The sequence below is a fragment of the Prionailurus bengalensis genome, chromosome B2 (genome assembly GCF_016509475.1).
Source record: "Prionailurus bengalensis isolate Pbe53 chromosome B2, Fcat_Pben_1.1_paternal_pri, whole genome shotgun sequence".
Lineage (NCBI taxonomy): Eukaryota > Metazoa > Chordata > Mammalia > Carnivora > Felidae > Prionailurus > Prionailurus bengalensis.
The window spans coordinates 5,714,011-5,738,347 of NC_057349.1; the positions used below are offsets into that span (position 1 = coordinate 5,714,011).

The window sequence follows — 24,337 nt, forward strand, 5'->3', positions numbered from 1 at the left end:
CCTTCTAATGGCAGATAACACGTGTGTAAACAAATCGCTGTAATAAAGAGAGGTGAGTGCGATAGCAAGTGTTTCTACAAAATGCTGCCTGTGCTGAGGAAGAGACATTGAGTGTGAACCAGGGGTGGGGGCAGGGAGAGTGGAAAAGCTGCAGAGAGCATGAGACCCTGGAGCTGGATGATGAGATCTGAATCCTGGGTCTCCTTGGGCAAGGACTTTGCCTGCTTCCTCCCCTGTAAAATGGGCATATGACCCTAGCTCTGACCTCACAGGGTTTTTGTGGGCATTAGATGAATTACTTACATACGATAGTTGAACTCAGTGCATATTAGGTTCTGTTGTCATTGCTATTATTTCCTGTTGTGGCCTTGATGGGTTCAATAGCCACTGAAAGGGCAGATGGTTATTGCTGGGAAGGTCATCCCAGTGAGTAAGGGCACACTTGGGTGTCCCTGTGGCTGGGGTACAGGGCTCTGGGGCGTGATTGCATCACGGGAGGCCCCGGTGCAGGCCGAGGTGCGGCTACATTCTCCTGCCATCAGTTCTGCTGGTCTTGCTGTGCATAGAGTGTCAGGGGGTCTCTAACCTACATACACTCTAAAACTTGTAGGGACCCCATAGATGGCACGGACAAGATAGGAACAATAACATACACACGTGTCTCCCTTCAGAAAACAAGGTGGGAGGGGATGGGATGGAAACAGTTGAATGACAATTGTCCTGGCCTGGGACCAGGCTGGGGTCCAGAATGGACTAATGGGCCATTGCAAGAGGGGTTCAGCTTGTAGGTAACTTTGAATTATAGGATTTGGTCCGATGTGTGGAAGGTTTAGAAAGGTAGATTTTCGAAAGAATGAGGGTAAGCTTACTAACCACACAGAGCCACCGTAGAGACACGGGGGGTGCCCTGAGAGGCCGCAGGGCCCATCAGTGGGGCACCTGTGCACTTGCTGGAGGGCCCGTATCATCTAGGGCTTGGACCAACTGCACACGTCTGGGCCAGAATCCATTCGGTCCCTCTGGTTACAGAGTGAGCGTGGCCTTCCCGGCTTCCCTCCCCAGCAACGGCCATGCACTTAACGCACTGCTGTGGGAATGTCAATACTGGGGACGAGAGGCTGGCTCCCAGCAAGAGCATCACACTAAGGCTCTAAGACCATTCTGCTCTCTAAGCCCACTCTGGCTTTAAAAAGTACCCGGGCTGCTCTCCGTGAGTACACATGGTCTACGCTCTTTTCAAAGATAAAACTGTGCTGCTTATTCTTCTGCTTCCCGAGAACACCTGCAATCCCTCCCGAGGGCATCGTGAGGGGCCTCGCAAGTACCTGCCCCCCAAAAGCCTGGGCAGGACAGGAAAGATGGGGCGTGTGTTTTTGGGCTCATCTCCTGCTCTCTGTATCCTGGTTTCTTTTAGGTCTTTGGGGGGGGGGACAGAACCGCTGTTTTATGGCTTTTATCATGCTTGTACCTACAGCTTCCCAAGCCCCGCCGACATGATTTTTCTTTCTAGAGGCTTTTACAACTCAAGTCTCCAAGAATCATCAGTACGAGGCTTCAAATGATGTTGCCTTGAACAGATGCTTGGGGCTTGTATAAGGCTTCAAAGAATAAAAGTAAAATGCTATGTTCACAGCAAGGTGAGAACCTGAGGAACCGGGATGATCTCTCCCCTATCTGGCCAGCGCCCCTTGTTGACGATCTGGTTCGCCCTGTGTTTCCTGCTGGACTGTGCGCAAGAACAGCGTGCTCCCAGAGCGCTAATCGCTTCGTTTATTCTTCCATGCCACCGGGGGAACCCGAGCTTGTTCAGCCTCAGGATAGAAACTCTGAAGGAGTGACAGGTGCACCTCAGATTCCGCTCGTTCACATATTTTATTTATCCAGTGAAGGGAGACAGAAAAGAGAGACAGAACTGGAAGGTGGCACAGATTCTGAGAGAATACCACGGTCTTGCGTCCGTCCATCCGGTTTCGATCCACAGATCCAGCGAAAGTGCATAGGGACGAGACGAGCATCTTGCCGCAGCGTGAAACATCTTACTTGAGAGAGAAAACCCTTTTAAAAGTTAATACTGACTCACCTTGAGGATGGCTTACTTTTGTCTTTATAAAAACACGACAGCACTGTGTAAACTGCTGGGTTGGATACTGACAGGTAAGTAGGTGCTGACTCAGAGTTTTCTGGGAGTGCAGATCTGAAACGGTCCCACTGAGGAGAGAGCCACGGGGACATCGCAGACATGTCCTTGGAGAGACACGAGGACACACAGGAAAAGGGGAATCTCTGACACCGCAGTCCGGGATCTCTGTCACACAGATGGGGAAACTGAGGTTAAATCCCCCAAGGTCACACAGCTAGTCAGTCGTAGCATCTCGTTCCCTGGCCCGTGGACACTGCATAGATACCCCTAATGTTAATTTCTTCCCCAAGATTCTAAAGTTGGCAATTTTAGCTTTCCGAGTGCAGAGACAAAAAAAGAAAGAAAAAAACTGGAGAAAACAAACAAGCAAAAGGTTTGTGGAGAACTCCAGTACGTTCGCATCTGATCTCAGTAACCTCATGTTAAGATGTCGTTAAAGGACTAACGTTTGGGTGACAATCACTAACGCGGGAGACGACAGAGTCACGATAACTGGGGGAGCTCCCGAGGGCGCCCGGGGGACACACGGAAGCACCCTTTCGGCAGCTTGGTGCAAGCAGACAGGTCGCCTCACCCCCACCTGAACCACCTGAACCACCTGCACGGAGCACAGGTGAGCTCAGCGCCCGGGCCGCCCGTGGCCGAGCCCCGGCGGGGGGCCAGTGAAGCCCAAGCCCCATCATCTCAAAGCCCGCCCCCGCCCCCTGTGAACACCAAGTGACCAGAGAGGGGAGCCCGGGGTGGGACGCCTTTCAGGTTGCCGCTACAGGCTGCACATTTTGAACCCTGGACAAAGTGACCGGAATCTTGGTTTCCCCCGGGCCCGGAGCTTTTGTGATGGGCTGGGCGTGGGCCTTGATGTCTGCAATTCGCTCTTTAAACTTCTGCTGAAGGAACTTTTCTTCTTGGGAGTAGCTCTTGGCGAACACCGACATCAGCAGGCACCCTGCCATGGACGTGCCCCCGAGGCAGAAGAGAACGGCCCCCGCCAGCTTGCACACGTCAAGAGCGCTGTTAAACTGGACGGCATGGGTGTCGACCACCACAAAATCGGCTTCGCCGAAGGCTTCGATCTTGGGGGGCACGAGAAAGCCCGCCGCCAGGACAGTCAGTCCAAGGATCACGAAGACCGTGCCGGAGATGAGTCCGACCTGGAGAAAGACACAGCCAAGCAGGACAGGGTGAGCTCGGTGCTTGGGCTCTCCTGAGCCCTCCCAGGGCAGGGCTCGTTGTTGGGGGGAAGTTAATATTCCATTCCCACTCACCCCAAATTTTAGGAGAAGGCTACATAACTTCCCAGTTATAAAAGAAGGTGAGGAGGGACCTTTCTGATTTTAATACCGACTGGAATCTGCAGCACTGCCCTGATTTTCCCTCTGAGCTGTTCGTACGATGCTTTGCAGCTGACAAGGCCACCTTTGGCTTATGTGGTCTTCTTCGGTCTTTGTTTTTTTTTTGAAATATCTGGGTTAAAAAAATTCTTTTTAAGGTCTTATTTTTGAGAGAGAGACACACACACAGCATGTGAGCAGGGGAGGGGCAGAGAGAGAGGGAGACAGAATCTGAAGTAGCCTCCAGGCTCTGTCTGACCTGTCAGCACAGAGCCTGACGGGGGGCTTGAACCCATGAACTAGGAGATCATGACCTGAGCCGAAGTTGGGCACTTAACCGACTGAGCCGCCCAGGCACCCCTCTCCTTTGGTCTTTGAAGAAGACTAAAGCAGGCCTGACATCCAGGAACTAGCCTAACTCTATCCACTAGACCTTGATGCCGTGGGAAGCTGGCCGGGAGCTCCCAGTGATGCCACATTGTTCTCCTTTGACAGGATTTGTGTCACAGAACATCAACATCAGACAGGCTCCCTCTGTACCCATGATGAAGTGACACAAAACAAGTCTGTGTCATCATTTTGTCTAAGCGCAGACAAAAACAAGGTCATTGTGCAAACCAGAAAATATCAAATGCCTTCCCTTCCCTCCATTCATATAAATGACGGCTGCTTCATTACCAAGTACAGCTTTAGTCCCACCCTGGTCTGCCCTCCCTATAGATAATACTTATTATTTATTATCCAACCATAGAATCAGCCCTGACAATCCAGAGGGAACTCTGGCTCCTGTAGACCCCCTCCCCCCAAATTGCCAACCCAAGGCCCACATCCTATAATACATTCTTCCTCATCCTCTTACTGAAATACCCTAGGAGACCCTCTGGTATCACCTCTCTCACTGTGATGAGTGATAAACTCAACTCGTCCAACATATAGGTATCTTCCTGGTGATTTGGATGGAGGTCACTGGCGATCGTATAACTATTCACCCATTTCCCAAGTTAGTGGGAAGGAACCATGACTGCTAGTTTGCAGGTCAGGAGATGTAGCCTTGAGGAGGGTAGGTCACTGCTAGCAAGTGGATGGAGGGATGGATGGATGGATGGAGTGGGGGAGGGATGGAGGGAGGGAGGGATGACAGCTAGCAAGTTGCGGAGTCAGGGCTAGAAGCCACAGATGTGAGCTCCAGACCAGGGTCCTTTCTCCTCTCACATGTAGTTATTTGGGCTCCCCTTGCAGATGTTGAGAAGCTCTAGGAGTAGCAGGTGGAAGATGAGACTGCGTCAGCTCAGGTTGGAATAGAATGGAACACACTGAAGAGGGAGAGTATTGTTCGCTGTTTGGTGGCTTGGAGGTTGGGAACGAACAGATCCAGGCTTGGGTTCCAGCACCGCCAACCGGTATTTGAGTCATATGAGGAAACTTACTTAAACACTCTCACCGTTAACCTCCCCATCTACAAAATGATAAATGATAATCATACCTACTGCCTCGTGGAGTTCTAGCGAGGACTAAGTGAGGCCATGCTCAAAGGCACTTAGCCCAGTGCCTGGCTAAGCAGTAAGTAGCTATTATGGTATCTACTTGGAAATGCATTCTTGTGAAATGTTGGCCACGGAGCTACAACAATCTCTGGGCACTTGGACCCCAGAACAGCTAATATAGTTACTTATTTTTTAAACACATTTTCATTGTCTCCTATTCCTAGCCAAATGCATAACACCATTTAATCTAGAGCTTTGAATTTAAACTATATTTATTTAACTTATTTATTAAGTTTCAGGGTGATACATCAGTAATTCTTTATTACTTTGGATAATAGAAAGAAAACATATTCACAAATCTGTCGGAGAGCTAGCTAGTATTATTGGGTGTCTATGAAGACCTAGGCACAGTGTTTGATGTTTTTCACTTGATCATCGCCAGCATCTTACAAAAAGTAGGTATTTTTTTCCCACCTCACCTGTAAGACCCTGGGGTTTGTAGGGTCGAAGAAGTGGAGGTCAAAGTCCTATAGCTAGCAGGTGGTGTGACTGGGCTCGAACCCAGGTCCCCTGCTCCACTTCTATTCTCCCCACCATAGTTCACCAGTTACTATTTTGTATATTATCTGCTATTATTATTATTTTTAAAATTACAACAGAGTTTTAGTCACCATATAGGGACAGATTTCCATGATTGTAAAGAAACTGGAAAAGAGTCAATATAATGTCTTTTGGAAAAAAAAAAAAAACCCAGAAACTATTCTACATAAGATTTAAGCACTATAGGAAAAGTTGGGTTGTAAAATATAATATTTTGGATGGCTTTCTACATTTTTCTAAAAATGGAGGCAAATTCACCTCCAAAAACTAACCATTATTTATAACCTGAAAAATGAGTCACATTGGAAAATTCTGAATGCATAAACTAACTTAAATATCCGTGGTGACATGCTTCATATGTCACTAAATCACCTTCCTCCTTGAGAACTGGCACTAATTCTCAAACACTCAGGACTCTGCAGAAATGTATCCATCTTGGGTTCTGGGGTTCTGAAGAGCACCTAAGGTCAGTGCTCAGGTCTTCTATTTCTGTCTTGATCACCACATCTCGCGTTCCCGCCTTCAACTCTATAAATATTCCTAACTGACTGGCTTGAACCTCCAGGCTGCTGACTGCAGAGCCAGGTGACTGATTCTCAGAGCAGCGCTGCTCCCCAGCTGAGCAGTGCTTTATCGATTAAAATCCAGTCCTGGAAGCTCACTCAGAAGCTACAAGTCGAGCCACGCTTTGCAGATGGCAGAGCTCTGATCACTTGCAGAACTGGAAAGTGGCTGGCCTCCCTGAGCCTTCTCCCTTTTCCCTGTTGAGTCAGAATGTCAGAGAGGGGCCTGCCCTCCGTGGAGGGGGGCACGATGGTGGCCAACAGCCAACTCCCAGGATCTGGAAGGTGCCGTCCACGCAAGTCTAAAGGGGACCTTCAAGACATGTGGCCAGAGAGGACCCTCAATGCTGTGAAAACACGCCAGGAAGAGCCAGGGATGGTAGGACTGGAGGGGCAGCCATGGGATCTGAAGAACGCTATGTCTTAACTGAGAGTCTGACAGCGTGACAGGGGATGATGGGATGCATCGGAAGGAAGAAAGATTTGGGGAGTGATGCCGTACAGAGCCGTAAAAATGGTCCCGGGACACAGTTCCAAGTTGAGGTGGTCCTCGGTCTACAGGGAAGGGGGCTCTATTAAATAGAGTTTTAAAAATGCAGTGCAGAGGTTCTTGGGGGCCTGGCTTTATGCAGAGAACTGGAACACCATGGGGGGAGGGGACCCTGGGACCTGGCGGGGCAGCCTGGTGCACCTGGTGGTTAGCTCAGCCCAGTGCCAAGAGAGAAGGGCCTCTCTCAGCTGTGACAGACCTCACAGATGGCCACAAGGACAGGGACTCCTGGCTGTGGGGAGGTGGGGGATGTGTGAAAATCCAGTGTCTGCGGCTGGAAAGGGGGAACGGACAGGGAGGAGGACCTGGATTCCAAAGATCCTGCTGCTGGAGGCCACCAGCCAGAGCCTGCTGGAGCTCTGACCAACGTCCCCGTCACTGTCTCTGTGCAAGCCAATGAGGTCGGAGCACACCTCTGTTTACTCCTCAAAGCAGGCTGGCAGCCAGAGCGGCGGGTGCAGATGTTCGGGCAGAGAGGACGTGGTAATGACCACTGGAAGCCAGAGCTAGCAGGGCAGGAGGAATGGGGAGGAGCCGGACAGAGCTGAATGTGGAAAGAGCCAGCTGGCCTCCAGGTAGCGCTCAGGGGAAGTACAACAAGACAGAAGTCAACCCCGAGGGATGTCCTGGCCTGACCTGCTTGTGGGGACCCTGGGCTTTACAGAACAGCAACCCCTGCCTGGCTGTGGTCCAGGTCCTTCCTCACACTTTACCTGGCCACCCACGTGGTCTTCTACCCTATGGAGGCTCTGTCCCTCCAGCCCGTGAACACAGTCACTTGTTTCCATCTTCCAAAGCGATTCTGGATCCTTGAGTCTCCCTCTAGCTATTGCTTGAACTCATCCATCCTGAGCTCAGTCCCACAACTCCACTGAAACTGGTTTCTCCGAAGTCACTAATTGTCCCCTCATTGTCAAAGCCAATTCGGTTTTTCTTTTCTTACTTCATTTAAATATTCTGTGGCCATTGATGTTAAGCACTGGGGTCTTCTTAAAACCTTCACCTATTTTCTCTGACACAACTGTCTCCTGTTTCTACATCTTTAACGACTCACTCTCAAACTGTTTTGCCAGATGTTTTTAAATTGTTGGCGTTCCCCAGGGGTCCCCCTTGACCCACATCTCTTGTTCAAGATGATCTCTCTAGGGTCGAGTCTCTGGCTGTAGTTTCAACTCCTACTGATACACTGATGCCTTCCAATCTCCAGCTCTAGTCTGGATTCCCTTCCTGGGCACTAGCCCTGTATTTCTGACAGCCAATAGGAGGACTGACACAAAAATGTCCCAACGGCTCCTCAGACCCAAAATATTCAAAATGGTACCCCTTACTTTCTTTTCTTTCTTCCTTCCTCCCTCCTTCCCTCTGTTCCTTCCTTCCCACTCTCTCCGTGCTCCTGCCATCCACCCATTCCCTGAGTTTCTCTCATTTATTTAAAAAAAAATTATTTCTAGTGTTTATTTTGAGACACACACACACACACACACACACACACACACACACACACAGAGTATGATCGGGGGAGGGGCAGAGAGAGAGGGAGACACAGAATCCGAAGCAGGCTCCAGGCTCCGAGCTGTCAGCACAGAGCCCGACACGGGGCTCGAACCCAGGAACAATGAGATCATGACCTGAGCTGAAGTTGGACGCTTAACTGACTGAGCCACCTAGGAGCCCTGAGCTTCTCTCATTTCTAGTGTAAAACCAACTCCATAATATCTAGCAACGCTTTGAAGAAAAAATCTAAGACAGAAGTTTCAACTCTGACTTAGCTCAGGGGGGAAACCGGAGTGATTGGGACAGATGGGAGGAGGGTCTTGAGAGAAAAGAGAGGGGCCAGAGTCACCCTCACGGCCAGTGAGGCTGCGGGGGTGGCAGTCTTACTTTGCACCTGCACGCTGAGTGGAGCACCCTTGAGAGGTTTCTGACGTGGGCTGAGGAGAAGGTAAGGAGGGAAATGGCCCTGAAGTAAGCAACGCATGATCGGGGGTGAGCGGACAGCTCCCATTCCTTTACACCTGCCTTACTGAGGTGCTTGGCCGCACAAGCAGGTGGCAGCAGCCTTAGTCAAGGTCAAGTGCAAGGGTAAGAAAGAAAAGTGCCACCACAGCCTGATGGATTTCTGGGCAGCACCGTGAGTGGTAGGGAGTAGGTGGGACCAGGTCACAGGGGCTTTTGCAGACGGCAGGTGTTGCAGGCACTGGGATAAATTGGTTGTGGCTGAGGCAACCATGTGGTGATCCAGAAAGCCTAGATTTATGAACTTGCCCCCTTGCTGTACTCAAGCTGGAAGGTTCTGGAGAAATTTATATTTTTTAATTTTTTATTTAGAGATTTCGATTTCAGAGCCTTTCAAAGTCATCTGTGATCGGGCCCTAGTTACACATTCCCCCGTTTACCTCTCGACCCCTCTCCTCCAACTTCTGAATGTTTGCCCCGGGCGTACTGAGCTGTCTGTGGTTTCCTGATCGTGCCATCATCTCTCACGACACAGCTTTTGGAATAGATTTCTTCCTACCAGGATGCCCAGTTCCCACTTGTGTACGGGTGATCTCTCTGGGGAGCCATTCTCCAGGCTGCATCGGATCCTCCCTGCCCCCAAGTCCCTGTGCTCCGGGTAAGTACCGTGACTGCTTTTAGGGCCATGTTTATCATGTTGGATCGTTAACTGTCTGTGGACATGTCTACCTTCCTTATTTGTCTGTGGACTCCTTCAGGTCAAGGCGGTATCTAAGTCACAAGTGAAGAGTAGGGTCTTATTCACAAATGAATCCCAGAGCCTACCACATAACCTTATACATAGTGGACATATAAATATTCGTGGAAAAGGAAAGAAGGAAGGACGGAAGGAAGGAAAGAAGGAAGGAAGGAAGGAACAACCTAAGGAAGGAAGGAAAGAAGGAAAAGGAAGGAAGGAAAGAAGGAAGGAGCAAACTAAAGGAAGGAAGGAAGGAAGGAAGGGGAAGGAAGGAAAAGGAAGGAAGGAAGAGGAAGGGAGGGAGGGAGGGAGGAGGGAGGATAGCATTGTGAGATACAGGTTGTGTAGATCCACGTGACAGGGCAAAGATTCTAACTTGGGCCCATGTGACTCAATCTCCATGCTCATTAACCCCTCCATGTCATTGGGAACGGGGAAATGGGAAGCCCATAACTTGAACCACCTACAGATGCAGTTTGAAATGAAAGAAAAATACCATAAAAAAGAATCATGATGGAAACGTGCACAATCGGTGCTTTTCTCTATATTGATACAAAGCACTTCATAAACCCGCTGGAATACATTCACTCGTATTCCCCAGGAGGAAACAGAAGACCAGTTTGTTTATTCCCTTGGTAGAGGTGAGTCTCTAAGACCGTGAATTCCATGTATTCTTAGGTGATTCAGGTTGACTACAAGCTTCTGAATGCCCAGTCTGGTGTTTTGTGATTAGGATCTGGGTCTAGGATTTGGATTATGCTGAAATATCATCCGGCACAAGTCCAGGAGGCCATGGACTTTTGCCTGTTTTTAGACTCTGAAGTAGGTCCAGCACAACAGGGGGACAAATACTCGTGAATCTTGTTTGTGTAACCTAGAAGGGAGAAAGTCCTGAAATTCGAGTTCTGGGGTTGGTAACTTACTGCAGGTTCTTTATTTTAAATCCATACCTATATCTTGTCTGACAGATTTACAGCTTCTCCAATCACACCGCAAGTGCTTTGGAACCATGAGAACACTTTCAATATCCTGTATGACAGTGGCATTTTACGCTCTTGGCACAACAGATCTGTCAGGCAAATATTTGTTTTTTTGACACATAGGAAAGCAACCACCCACTTAACTGGGTAAATACAAGATGTGCCAAGCTTGGCTATGTATTTCATCTGTCCCCGCCAGTAAGGATTCATCAGAGATGACATTTCTACAGGGCAAGGATGCGGGCTCAACCAATTTGAATACAGACTGCATGACAGTAGTGAGATGTTAAATTAACGCAGGTCTTGGGTAATCCGTATTAACAACTGTGTTACCCAGTACTTTCTTTACTAACTAGATTTCAAATTTTATTTCCACTTCAGGACCCAGTGTGCCATATGACATCTGATAATAGTAGCTAATACACGAATGCTTGAGTGCATACCAGACATTGTGCTGAGCTCTTTGTAAGTATTATCTTAATTACCTCTCACAACTTTACCCAGTAGCATCACCATGAGGGCCCAATAAGGTCAGATAACTTGCCCAAAGGTACAGCCAATTAAATGGAAGAGCGGAGGTTTGAACCCATGTAATCTGGGGACAGAGTCTGTGCTCATAACCAGTATGTAACACTGCCTCTTATTAAACTGTATTGCCAATACATTGTAAGTGTCGGACAATATCAAGGTAAAACACTCTGGGATCTCCTGGGAGAAAGGTGAAGATGATCGGGATCCCCGAGCTGGAGGGGACCAGAAGCCCCGCCCTTACAGCTGTGTCTTCTCAGCATCACTTCCTAAATCCTTTCCCTTTTCTTGATTTCTAAGTGTTCAGACATCCCAATGCCCTCTTCTCCTCCATGTCCATATTCTCTTCCTGGGTCATCTTGTCTAGTCTGGCGCCTCTTATAAGTTCTGTATGTCAGGGATTCCCAATCCGTGAGCTGCGTTTCAAGTGCCACCAGAGAGCCCCACTCACGTGTCTGATGTGATCCCCACAGGAAGCTCTGATGTATCATGGCCATGGTCAAACTCTTGGTTCCCCACCGTCCCCACTGCTCTCCCTGTGTTCCTCATCCCGGAAAATTGTAACACTGTTCTCTAAATGGCTCAGGTTGTGTGTTTGGAGTCATGCTTGACTCTTTCTACTTTCGTCTACTTCACCGCACGTCCCGATGGCTTGCTCTTCGAACTTCGTGCTAATTCGGACTACTTCTCCCCATCACTACTACCACCATCCAAGCCATCATCATCTCTTGACTGGATTCTTTCATAGTGTCCCCTATACCCTTGTCCTCCTATAACCTATTTTCCATACTGTAGTTAGAATGATCCAGTTAAAATATCAGTCAGATCATGTCACTCCTCCACTTAAAATGCTCAGGTGGGCTTCCCATATCTCTCAAGGTAGAAGCCAAGGTTTTCATTATCATCCACAAGGCTCTAAATCATCTGTGTCCTGTTATTTTTCTGGATCCTTTTCCCCCCTCTCAATCCACTCCAGCCAGACTGCACCTCTTTGTTACTTTTCAAACACCAAATTTATTCCCATTTCAGAGCTTTGGACTTGCTATTTTCCCGGCCCAGAAGGGCCTTCAGCCAGGTAATAGGTCTGTTCCCTGCACTCATGCTGTTATTTGCTCAAGTGCCGTCTCCTCCAAAGGGCTGTCTAGGATCAGCACACTAAGTTCCAGGCCTCCGTCACTCCCTGCCCTCTTGTCCCAGTTTATTTCTCTCCATAGCAGCTGTCACTACCTGACATTCTCTCATGTGGTTTATTTGTTTATGGTCCGTTCCCCACAATGGGTTGCAAAGGGCTTTCCTTTCTGTTCACCCCTTTAACCTCTAGCACCTTGTAACTTCTTGGCACGGAGCAGGTGCTCACCGATGACACGATGAGTGACCGAATGCACTGTCTGGTGGGGCACCTTCATTCAAAGAAGCTGGAGCTCACAGCCTCATGAGCACGGGTCTGGCAGAGGCAGGGCTGGCATACTGACCACTGTATTATGGCTCAGCATTAACTCTCTCACAGCACCCAAGGATTCCTTTTTCATAATTGCTGTAAATTGTTAAATGATAATTACCAAGCCTATGCAGGGGGGGCTGGAAGTGTATAATGTTTTGCCTACGGAGGTCCTCACGGTTGATGAATTTAGCGGCACATGAATAACAGTAGCAAAAATAGTTAACGATGACAGTGACACCTTATTTATGTTTAACCTCTTTCCTTACCTTCCAGAATACTGAGCTCCACCTGTTAGGTGATCTCTGGATCTGGAAATCATCCTCATACTCCCAGATCGAGGTGGTACAGTCCTCATAAAACTGGTGCAGGTAGGACCGGACTCCGTAGCGCTGGTGCCCGCCCTCAGGAGCGGCCTGTGCTTGCTTGGTGCCACAGATGTTGCTGCAAGAACTCATCCTTCCCAGCTGGAATGACAACATCCATGGCCGTCAGCCCTATGAGCTCTGGCTTCAGGATTAAAAGGCATATTAAAGGTGCGAACCAGGCTGAGTAACGTTAGTCTACTTGGAAGTCTATTTGAGCTTTTCTTAAAAGCTGCTCTGCTTTTCTACTTAATGCAAAATTACCCCCAAACACTCAATGACTAGAAACTGGTTCTCCATAAATGAAATGAGACATAATAGCACAGCTCGCTTAAATTATGCAGAAACTTAAGCATGAAGCACACGAACAAAGGCAAGAAGCTGAGATTTTTCACTGTGTTGACAAGAAATCTTTAATCCCTTAGAATCCAGTCGTCTTTACACTCACATGTTAAAGAATTAGGCAGGTCCTCTCCCTTGCTGCAGATGGAATTTGTCTTGGGTTGTCCTCTCGGATGCTTAACCATGTTCCCTTGTGGAAAATACATAGTTTACTCTTAGCAGTTTGCAGTTTTGCTTTTAGATCTCACGGATCGTGTTCTAACATCTTAGCTAATGGTCAGGTTGTACAGAGGCTGTGTTTGAAAGCTGCTGAGGAGCGACGCTTCATGCTTTATTAATCACAAATGGCTCAGCCAATAATTTACACCTCACTGACTCTAACGCTAGATATTTAAGTCGTTATTTGTGGATACATCTGTCCATGTGGGATGATAGAGCATAATGGACAGGGTAGACCCAGCCTTTCACTGCGTTGCATGAAGTGGCTAGTATATGCGAGAAGCCAGGGGATTGTTAATGAAAGTACATACTGGGTGGGCTGTTTGGGTCTCTGTCTTCTTAAAGATGACAATTTCTGGGGTTCCAGTGTGGCTCAGCCGGCTGCGCATCTGACTTTGGCTTAGGTCATGATCTCACGATTTGTGAGTTCAAGCCCCACGTCAGGCTTTGTGCGGACAGCTCAGAGCCTGCTTTGGATTCTCTGTCTGCCTCTCTCTCTGCCCCTCCCTCACTCTCTCAAAACTAAATATTAAAAAAAGATGGTAATTTCTACCTGATTTGACCTAATCAATACCCTTAGAGAGAAGCATTTGGTTATTAATTCATGGGGGAAAAAAAAAGGAATTGTTGAGAGACAGCAATTTTGGTGAGTGAGGGAATTCTCAGTAATTCTCTGTTTGATATTTGGTTTCCTTCTCTCCATATAGGCAGATAAATATGTAGCTGGAAATGTGAAATACTTGTTTAGATTTTCCAGTTATCCTCCAGATGGTTTTCCCTGTGTGGACATAGTCTCAAAATAACAAAGTGAAGAACGATGTAGAAGGGGTCTCTCAGAGCCTGCCTTGTAATCCAGGCTAACAGAAGACATTAAATGTTTCTAATTACTTATCAAGAAACCACATGGTGATATGTATCTATCAACAAGGAAAAAATTAACCTAAAGGTCTGGCAAGTGCCCCTGTGTGGCCACTTAGTTTGGTTGGATAGAATTATGGGGCAAAAATCAAAGTTGAAGCTAGAGATAGTTAGCATTTTCCTGTCCCATGGCCACAAAGTGAATCCATAAGATTATCTTGTAAGGTGTGCTGTCAGCCAAAAACAGGTTCTGGTTAGAAAATGTAGTCAAATTCATGAAGAAAATGGCCCCGATCTTAGAAAAATGATGCAGACATACGCTACTGATGGTGACCTCATAATTTTAAGTGTTGGTCACTATGTTTAGTGACTTTCTCCCTGTTTCAGATATGGCAGCCAGGAGAAATCACCCAGGAAGAGAGGGCAGGGGGGGAGATTAAAAAATTTCTTTTCTAACTTTTAAACATTTCAGAAGGATATTATTTCATAAAAAAATAAAGATTTTAGAATGTACTTTGCCTGATTAGAGCAGCAAAGCCTTATGGATCTAATTCTTTTGTTAACCTAGTTTCCATATTTTAAATGTTAGGATGATCTCTTCAGTACTTTTAACTTGATGCTTACACAATGAAGATGATTAATAAGGGCCTATTACTAATGATACATAAGTAGGATAATTTTAAAGGCACTTTCTTTTAAGACATTGTAATAAAATTTCGGTCAAGGGATGAGATGAGAGCCATATGTTACTAATTCTGCTTTGTCATTGAAGAAACTGAGGCACAGGAAAGTCATCTGCTAAAGGCCACACACCATGAGTCAGGGAGGAGACGAAATGTGACAATACCGAAAGCTGGAGTATGGACTGAATCATGTACTTGCATCATCAGACCAACTCATCCAAATATGTATTTTCAGGTTTCCTACAAAGCCTCAGAGACTTTAACATGGAAAAAGGACAAAAATAGGACAGGAGCAAAAAGAAATCCCTCATAGCAATAGTAGGAGTTATTTTCCTTCGATGCTGAAGTCATTTTTTCCCTCAGAGTTGAGCTTCGATGTAGAGCAGGGCTGTGACATATTGTGGTCCTTCCTGCACAGCTGTTTCCGATACACGAGGTCGAATGTTTCTGCTTTATAGGACAAGACTCAGTAATCCAACTTTGTTAAACAAAATATGGGTAAAATCATAAAAGAGACAGGAAGTGTCATAAAACAAATGTTCTTTGGGCTTGAGTGATGGAAGGCTCTACTCTAAGTCGGAATGGATTTTCAGTGATGTTAGATACATTCCAGGAAAGGAATCCCAATGAGCCTTATTTACTTCTCCAGACATACAGAGCACAAGAACATGGCCTATGCTGTGCTAACCACACAGGACACAGAATGGGTTCTAATCCTTGTTCTTGATCTACAATGTATTGGTCATGATATGGCAGGCAAACTCATTAACCTCCCTGGGCTATGGTTTTATCCCCCTTAAAATGAGATGGTTGAGCCAGATAACCTCTAATTCTTTTGAGATACTTTTCCAGGAGTCTTTGGTCATGCATTTACAGAATGAGTCAATTATTTTTGTGGGATAAACACCTGGGTCTACTGTTTTCCCACCTCCTCCCATACTCTCACTGATGGATTGTCAGATTGTCCCCAATTCTTGATCATTATAGTACACGTGAAGCTTCAGTTTAAAAGAGCGTATAAGCTATTAGTAAGGCCAATGACTTGGTATTAAGTAGCCTATATTGTTTGTCTGTTTAACAGCTTACTTCGGTATTGCGTATGTTGCCTAAATGGTACAGGTGGATCGCAGGTATTACAGGTTAGGCTCCAGATGCCCAGAAGAAAGCAAACATCGTATAAAACAAGTCAAATGAAGGTTTTGGTTTCCCGGTGCATATAAATGTTATTTTTACATGATCCCGTCGTCTATTAAGGGTGCAATAGCATTATGTCTAAAAACATGCACATACCTTAAGTGAAAAAAAAAAACTTTATTGCTAAAAAATGCTAACCGTCCTCTGAACTTTCAGCGAGCCATAATCTTTTTGCCGGTGGAAGGTCTCAGCCTCAATGATGGTGGCTGCTGACTGATGAGGGTGGTGGTTGCTTAAACGTGGGGATGGCTGAGGCAATTTCTTAAAATCAGACAACAATGAAGTTTTCCACATCAATGGACTCTTTCTTTGAGTTGAACTCTAGTGACCTCTCCAGAGGTGTTGATGGGCCTACTTTCAATATTGTTGTGTCTCAGGGAATAGGGGGGCCCAAAAAGAGGGAGACAGATGGAGGGACGGCTGTCAGTAGAAGAGTTAGAAGACACAGGACATTTATTGGTTAAGTTGCTGCCTTATATGGGGATACTTCCTGGCACCCCAAAACAGTTAGAATAGTAGCATCAAAGATCACTGATGGCAGATCACTGTAACAAATAGAGCGGTAATGAAAAAGTTTGATTAAATCTGACAAGAATCACCAAAAATGTGACACAGAGACAGGGAGTGAACAAACGTGTTGGGAAAATGGCGCTGATAGACTTGTTTCCCCACAAACCTTCAATTTGTAAAAAAACACATTCTCTGCGATGCATCTTTAAGCAAAGCGTGCATGAAATGAGGTGTGCCCATAAGTCCCTGGGGATCTTAGAGGTTCCATACATCTTTCCAAATATGTAACTTATTGGATTCATTCTTAGAGGAGAATGATCACGAGAAAGAACAGGAGTTTTAAAAGATATCATGTTACAGTGAGGATTTTGGTACAAAAACCTTACATTCCTCATAAGGAAGCCAGTAACTTTTTGTCCCAATAAAGAAAATGTTACACCTATTTGTTTATGTATGTAAAAAAATTTTTGTTTAAAAACATTTATTCATTTTTGAGAGGCAGAAACAGAGCACGAGCCGGGAAGGGGCAGAGAGAGAGAGGAAGACAACAGAATCTGAAGCAGGCTCCAGGCTCTGAGTTGTCAGCACAGAGCCTCAGAGCCCGACGCGGGGCTCGAACTCATGAACCGTGAGATCATGACCTGAGCTGAAGTCGGACACTTAACCGACTGAGCCACCCAGGTGCTCCTAATGCTACGGCTATTTAGAATCTACTTGGTTGACTGACACTTCTACTATCATAAAGAGGATATATGGTGTCACTTCATAAAGTCACTTGAAAAGCTGGGTAATTAGTATGTAATAAACTTGGGCTGATAAGGAATGGAAGGTATGTACAAAGGCTTTTTAGCTTGGCTCAGCATGTACTTAGTGAGCAAGCTTTCATGAGAAATCTGGTGTTTGCAATCTGGATAGCTAGAGTAGCAGCTGCAAAAACAGTAATGTCGTATCTGTGACTGTCGTTGAGTGACGGATTCTGGAGGGCTCTTTTCTTCAGAGAAAGCCTTAACATCCCAGGAGGTGTGTGAATGGGGGGCGTGGGTGGTGAGTGGAACTCTTCTCCAGGGTTGTACTTAAGTGAGTCCATGTGAGTATTCCTTTTATAAACACCCCAGGGAGCCTGTTGTGTCCTGGATGCCAGCATGGCCATCATGATGGAGAACAGGCAGCCTTAGCATCTGGCTGTTTGGTCATCTATGAAGACGGAGTTATTTTCACTCTCCGGGAAGGACGTTCTAGGTGTTAATAGGTGAGGATCCATCCATGGGTTTCTTCCTCCTCCTCCTCTTCTTCTTCTTCTTCTTCTTCTTCTTCTTCTTCTTCTCCTTCTCCTTCTTCTCCTTCTTCTTTATTTCTTTTTTAATGTTTATTGATTTTTGAAAGAGACAGAGGCAGAGTGCGAGTGAGGGAAGGGCAGAGAAAGAGAGGGAGACGCAGAATCTGAAGCAGGCTCCAGGCTCTGAGCTGTCAGCAAAACTGACTGAGCCACTCGGGTGCCCCTTTGGTTTTCTTCTTTTTATAACCTGTCTGTGGTATCTGTCTCAACTGTATGCAGTTATACATTAAAATGGGTATTCAATTCTTGGCAGTACAGCACACCTATCATGTCCCCCAGACCCACAGGCAGAGACAATCAGACCTTCACTCCCCACCCCAACTCTTCTGAGAGGCCTCCTGGAACTAGCACATTCAGTGTCAGCCCTCTTTATCTTCTCGTCCAAATTTCTTTCTTTTCATAGTGCTTGTTACTATCTGGTGCTCCATTACGTGGTCTATTTGTTAATGGTCTGACAGACTGTGTACTTGATAGACTGTGAGCTTCATGAGGGTAGGGGCTTTTCCTGTCCTGTTGACAAGCACTTTGAGTTGAAACTTCTTGGCACAAAGCTGTACATGGGTTGGTGCGGATGATGGCCTGAGTGGTCCTTCCTTTTTCATTCCTCCCTCCCTTCATTGTTTTTACAGCACTAATTATGTGCCAGATCATGAGAGGATAATAAGATGAGTGGGGCAGTCTGCTCTCAGTGGACACTTAGCTTAGATGGAGAAACGCTTCTGAAGCAAGAAATGCAACAAAAGGGGGCACCAAAACCAGGTATTTGCAGTGATTGGTGATTTCTCTGTGCAAATGCTAAGAATGCCTTGAACAATTCCTCTGTCAGCAAGTAAACCCATATTTGTATTATTATGATCTCTATGTCTACCAATACATTACAGTACCAATTTTCTGGAAATTTGAATTTCAGTCAAGTAAATGCAATTACTTTTTATTTTATTTGGAAAAGGTTCATAGCCATGGAAATAGAAATAAGTCTTTATGCCTCATGAAACTCCAAGAACACCACAGACTTTATAGTATTTGTCTTCATGGTCTCCTTGAGAGAAGAGAGGCAGAAAATTGAGGCGCCAAAGAGATTCGTGTTTTCCATGGCTCCATGTGTGAGTCAGTGGTGAGGCCAGGCACGGGCCCTGTTCTATTTATTCTCTTTGAAATATCATTCAATTTTTCATACTGCTTTTCTCTCCCATAAAATCATTCTGAGATAATGAGAGTGAAGTTGCCATTAGAGCCACTTTTCCACAGAGCCAGTGCTGCAAGGTATAGGCACAGACCTGATTTAGATCATCGATCCAACACCAAACCAAAAGGCCAATTTGCTTAAAGGACTCAGTTAGCCTCAGTGTGGACGCAGGAAGGCATGAGAGCCTGCTAACAGGTTTTTCATTTTTAAATCAGGCATTCTGGAATTGCATAGGCATGACCTTAAAACTTGAAAATGTGTTTCTACCAACAGATCATTTCAGAGGTATTTTATTGTCTTGGAACAGTACCGGTAGGGATTGAGGCTCCTTATGATGAACTTTTTAATACCTTCTAAGTCAGGGGATATGTAGCACTTCAACAATTTTTTAAAAAGGGATAATGATATGCAATAATCTTATTACTTTACTTCTTCAAGATGTGTTTTTAAGTAAGGCACACAACGTCAAAAACCAAATGGAGAAGAGAAAACCTATAATCTCCTTAAACCTCTTATCTACATGCAAACCAGCAGGTGCTTATGAATTTACATGTGACAAGGTTTGAGTCTCACCTTTGAAGTTTTCCTCTTCCTCTTCTCCTTCTCCTTGTTAGTCTCTGACCTTTCTTTCTTAACGGCACATCCTTCAAACCTATTTAAGGAAAAAAAATCTCTGCAGAATGCGATACAGATAAAAATCTAAATTTCATAAGCCATTCTTATGACCTGTAGAGAGTCATTTTAATGTTGACAAACATATTGATAAAGGACTTCTTGTTGAAGAGTGGGGAGATACTTGTTTTCACAAAAGTATTCATATTTTATAACTTTTCAGGGGGTTCTCATGAGACTTTTACAGGGTAGATGAGACAACATAAATGAAAGGGCTTTGTAAACTATAACACACTATACACATGCTATTCTTTTTTTGGTGCAATTCTATTCCACTACTCAATAATACCAACTAGACTAATTCATGTGTATTTTAAAAATTCTAAATACAAAGTTTGTTTGCTCCCTGGGTACTCTAGAACTGATTCGTTGCCTGTTCCATTATATTGTAAAATACATTAACCTTATAGCCATTGTATTTTCTGATCTGTTTACATGCATTTTAGACTTCTTAAGGTTCTTTAGATGATTTACTCATTGGGTTGATTTTTACTCCTATATCCATTTCTTCCTATCAGGATCATTTCACTTTCCGTCTGCCTAAGAAAAGCAGGTGCCCATGCAAGATTTAATTAAAAAGCCATTGCCAGCTATAGAACTATTGGCTTCCTACATTACTCTAATCATGAAATAAAATAATAGCTGGGTGATGTTTTTCAAGAGGTCATTAAAAATTCTTTCTGAAGAATACTTCTCCATCCATTTGCAAGAGAACCTCAAAGACTTGAGGTGAGCAAACCTAGGTGAGGCCTTACAAACTGTGTTTAGTATTTCCCAGTTTGAGTTGATACGAACCACAGTCAAACCTTCTTCAAGACTCATTTCTTTGCTCTAAAATTTTGTTTTGCAGGTGGTATGTGAGCAGATTTTGGTGAGAAAAAGGCAAATTTTATTAGAATCCTGGATCTGGATAAGTAAAAGAAAACAAGTCCTCTCCCCACCCCCCCTCCACTCCCTGCCCTCCCTCCCTCCTTCTCTCTCTCTCTTTCTCTTTCTCTCATCAGTGCCTGTCTCTCTCATTTAAACGTCCTTTCATTTTATCTGTCGCCTTCCCCTTTTCTCTGAAGGAAGTGACTCCACACATGCCCTTCACTAAAGGCTGGCCTGGTCTGGAGCCCAGGGATCTCTCCAACGTGCTGAAAACATTTCTGCTACAGAGCCAGGAGCCAGTAATTAAGTCGACACCAGCTGTTTAACTCCAGCTCTGTTTTCTTTGAGGTCATCAGCTTTGGTCTCACCCCCACCCAACTCCCCTTTCTAATTAACACAAAGAAGTAGGTCCTGAGATTATATCGAAGCACTCACGTATCTTTGAATATGGCAAAGGAATGGGGAGGGCAAGTGAGGGTTAAATTCAGCTCGGAAAACAAATCAAACCAGCTTTGCAAACTCCAAATACGTACATTTGACTCTTACCTAATATATAACTTTTCTTTTCTCCCGGGAAAGTTTTCCCTGTATACCTCCCCACTTCTTACGTAACACAAACCACAAACCACCAAAGCATGGAGTTGGCGACCCCTAATTTGCATGTGTGCACGGATTTTAACGTGCCTGCTTTTTATAGAGATGTGTCCACAAATAATAGACGTGAATGAGTAAGGAGTGCGTGTGACAGACACAGAAAGAACATGAATATTTGTGCGCGAGGAGAGAGGAAGGAGAGAGAGAAAGGGAGGAGAGGGAGAACCGGAGAAAGGCGAATGGAGCGTAGAAAATCGCTCCTGGGGTCCGCAAGGCTTTACCTGTCCCCTCCGATCCCCTGACCCGTGGAGCAAGTGCAGCCAGCTAGCCGCAGATCTCTCGCTGGGGTCCCATCATCGCCGCCGCCTTCGCCGCCGCCGCCGCCGCCGCAGCTCCCGCCTTGCGGAGCTCAGCCCGCTGGTGATTGACAGCTGGGCGGCCCGCGCGCCCGAGGCCCGCGCAGCTGCGGCGGCCGCCGGAAGGGCCACGTGCGTCCGCCGGGCGCGCTCCGGCGGCGCGTGGGCGGGGCCCCGCCGGGCGCGTGCGCCGTCAGGTCCCCGCCTGGTCGCGCTCCGGGAGGGAGCGGGGGCGGGGCGGCTGGCCGTCTGGGCGGCGGGTCGCTGTGTCCTAGGGAAGCGTCGCAGCACCCGGAGCATGCTGTGCCTTCCTGCCCTCCTGGTGCCTTCTCCCGCCCAGCACAGCGCCTGGCCACAGCAGGTGCACTGCACGCTTATTTTTAAAGTGAATGTGTGCGTCTTGCGCCGCCGCCCCATTTGGGATACATTTGGGGGTGTGCAGAGGCTTCTCCGGACTCTTGAGTTTTGTCCTTGGTGAGACATGAGGTGAGGAGCCCCTCTGAAAGAACCTTCTGGCAGTGTCACCCCTGGGCACATTCAGCCCCTCACCTGGTCCCCTGACCCCAAGGTGATGGGGCGAGATGGAAGAACGGTCAAGAGAGTGAATTCAGTGATGCTGTGCAAGGAAAACCCCACACACAGATGCGGGAAAGCAAGAGCACACTAGAAATTACCTGTGAATAGCTCGGGAAATGTGTGTAGGTGTGGGCGGGTTAGCATGTAAATACAATGACCCCTGCTTCTGGAGACTCTGCAGACCACTGGTAAGTGGCATTTAATGAAAATGATCGCTGAAATAGTTAATACTTGTGCAGCCATTCTGCACATACAGTAACAACACGTTACATGTATTGCTTACTGTGTGCCAGGCAGGCATTGCTATAGGCACATTAGTTATATATTAATTATGCGTATTAAGTCGTTAAATCATCACATGAACTCTATGTACGGGGGAGGCGTATTCTTTGTTATTCCCATTTTTCAGAAGAGGAGGCCGAGGTATAGAGAGAAGCCACTTGCACCCACCATGACACAGACTCACAATTACCTGTCACAGGTCACACAACGACTAAGTGGGAGATAGGACTGGAATCTATAGATTTATCTACTGGAGGGGACGTAGGGTATACGTGACATGGTGTCTGAAAATCACTACGAAGCAACTCCATCTTCATGAAACGGTGAGCAGAGACCAAAGCAAATGCTGAGCAAATGCTTGGAAGCAAAGCAACCACAGGGATGGCCTTGTTTCCTCGGTTCTTCTGGTTCTCAGCTCTTGCCCCAAGTTTCAACACTACTTTTCAACACTATTCAAACCGACAGGCACTGCTTACTTTCTCCCTTTCCAGTCTTCAGAAAGTACATCTTTCAGGACTTTTGGCAGGTTGCTTATTAGCTTGCTTTTCTCATTTTCAGTGAGTAGATTTGGCGAACATTTGTTTATTCTTAGATTGTGACATGGCTGCTGGGTTTTCCTTCCTTGAAAGTGAGTGAGAATCAGCACACATACGAAAACCCAGGGATTCTCAGTTACATGGCTATCAGAGCTTAGGCTTTGGAAGGGCATGACTGGCTTCCAGTTGTCTATGGTGTTGGTTTCTGCTAAGTGTCCAGGTCCCCTTTGGCGACGCATGAAGAATCTATCATCCATTAGACATTCAGAGGGCTCGGAATTGGACCGACCTGGATTTTAATCCTGGCTCTGCCAACTCCTGCTATTTAAGCTTGTGGCTTTACCACTGTATGCCTCATTTTCCTCAGCTCTAAAATGATTATAGGAGTATCTACTTCATATGGTATTTAGGAGAATTAATTGAAATTCTAATTATAAAGCATGTATCACAATGACTGGTGCATATCAAGTATTCAGTAAATTATAGGTCTGATGGTATAAATTATAGCAATGATGATGATGGTGATTTAGTTGAACATGTTGGGAGCTTATGAGTATTTTCAGCTGGACGTCTCAAGTCTTCTCAATTTCCCAAGCATTCTCCATTCCCTTTATCTCCTCTCAACAGACCTATTTCCAACTGATGCTATCTCTGGCTTCTCTGTGGACATTTCTGATAAAGCGACCCAGGGGTGGGTATGCCTATTCAGGAGCCCCGGGGGCAACCCAGGTCTTCCAAGTTCTTCTAGCACATCTGCCTTTGGTTCCTTCTCAGTCTGAAGTAGCTTGAGGTAAAGTAAGATGCTTTACACATCCCCAGACGCCCTTAAAATGTGAATTATCACAATTATCTTGCCTTTCTCAAGTCCATAGCTTTTATTTATTAGTTTTGCAAACATTAGGGAACAAAGACGATCATTTAGAAGCAACTAAATTTTCACTTAAACCATGCTGCACCATTTCCCCGGGTTGTATTACATAAAAACATTTACCAGGGAATGTCTTAGTTCATTATTCAGCACACATTTGTGGAACGGCTGCCGTTCAGAGCACGAAGGGTGAGATGCAGGCAGAAGCATTATGGAAAGTCACAGAGAAAAGGGGTCAGGAGAGGTCGTAGCTGCCCGAGTTGTTTTCCAGAAGGGATGCTATGATTAGGCCTTACCCTGTCTTTGTGGACACTTCATGATTCCCTTCTAAGTTCATTTCTCATCTCACCGAATGTATCCAGTGTTGTGTAAACACAACTCACACGTTCTTCCTTCCCTTTATTTCCTTTGGTGCTTCTTTGTGCTGTTTCCCCCATATCTGTGTCTCCAACTGCTGTGCATTCTTCAAGTCCAAACATCATCACCAGCTTTTCAATTAAGCCTTCTTTGGTATGCTTGAATAGGAGTCATTCTTTATTTTGAACCCATACAGCCTCTCGTCTTACCCGTCTTACGGTAAC

At 46.1% G+C, this 24,337-nt stretch overlaps 1 protein-coding gene across 2 annotated transcripts; it reads right to left on the minus strand.

The window, feature by feature from the left end:
• Nucleotides 1–1,853: 1,853 nt before the first annotated feature.
• On the minus strand, nucleotides 1,854–21,669 carry NRSN1 (neurensin 1). 2 transcript variants are annotated; one of them, XM_043590709.1, is made up of 4 exons: nucleotides 21,420–21,669; nucleotides 19,576–19,654; nucleotides 12,579–12,776; nucleotides 1,854–3,291 (listed from the first exon to the last, which is right to left on the minus strand). In XM_043590709.1, the coding sequence occupies exons 3-4, from the start codon at nucleotides 12,765–12,767 to the stop codon at nucleotides 2,893–2,895; spliced, it is 588 nt and encodes a 195-aa protein (XP_043446644.1). In that variant the 5' UTR covers nucleotides 12,768–12,776; nucleotides 19,576–19,654; nucleotides 21,420–21,669; the 3' UTR covers nucleotides 1,854–2,892. The 2 variants fall into 2 exon arrangements, with proteins under 2 accessions (XP_043446644.1, XP_043446643.1); XM_043590708.1 differs by having other exon boundaries at nucleotides 12,579–12,819; nucleotides 21,420–21,593.
• Between the last annotated feature and the right edge of the window lie 2,668 nt (nucleotides 21,670–24,337).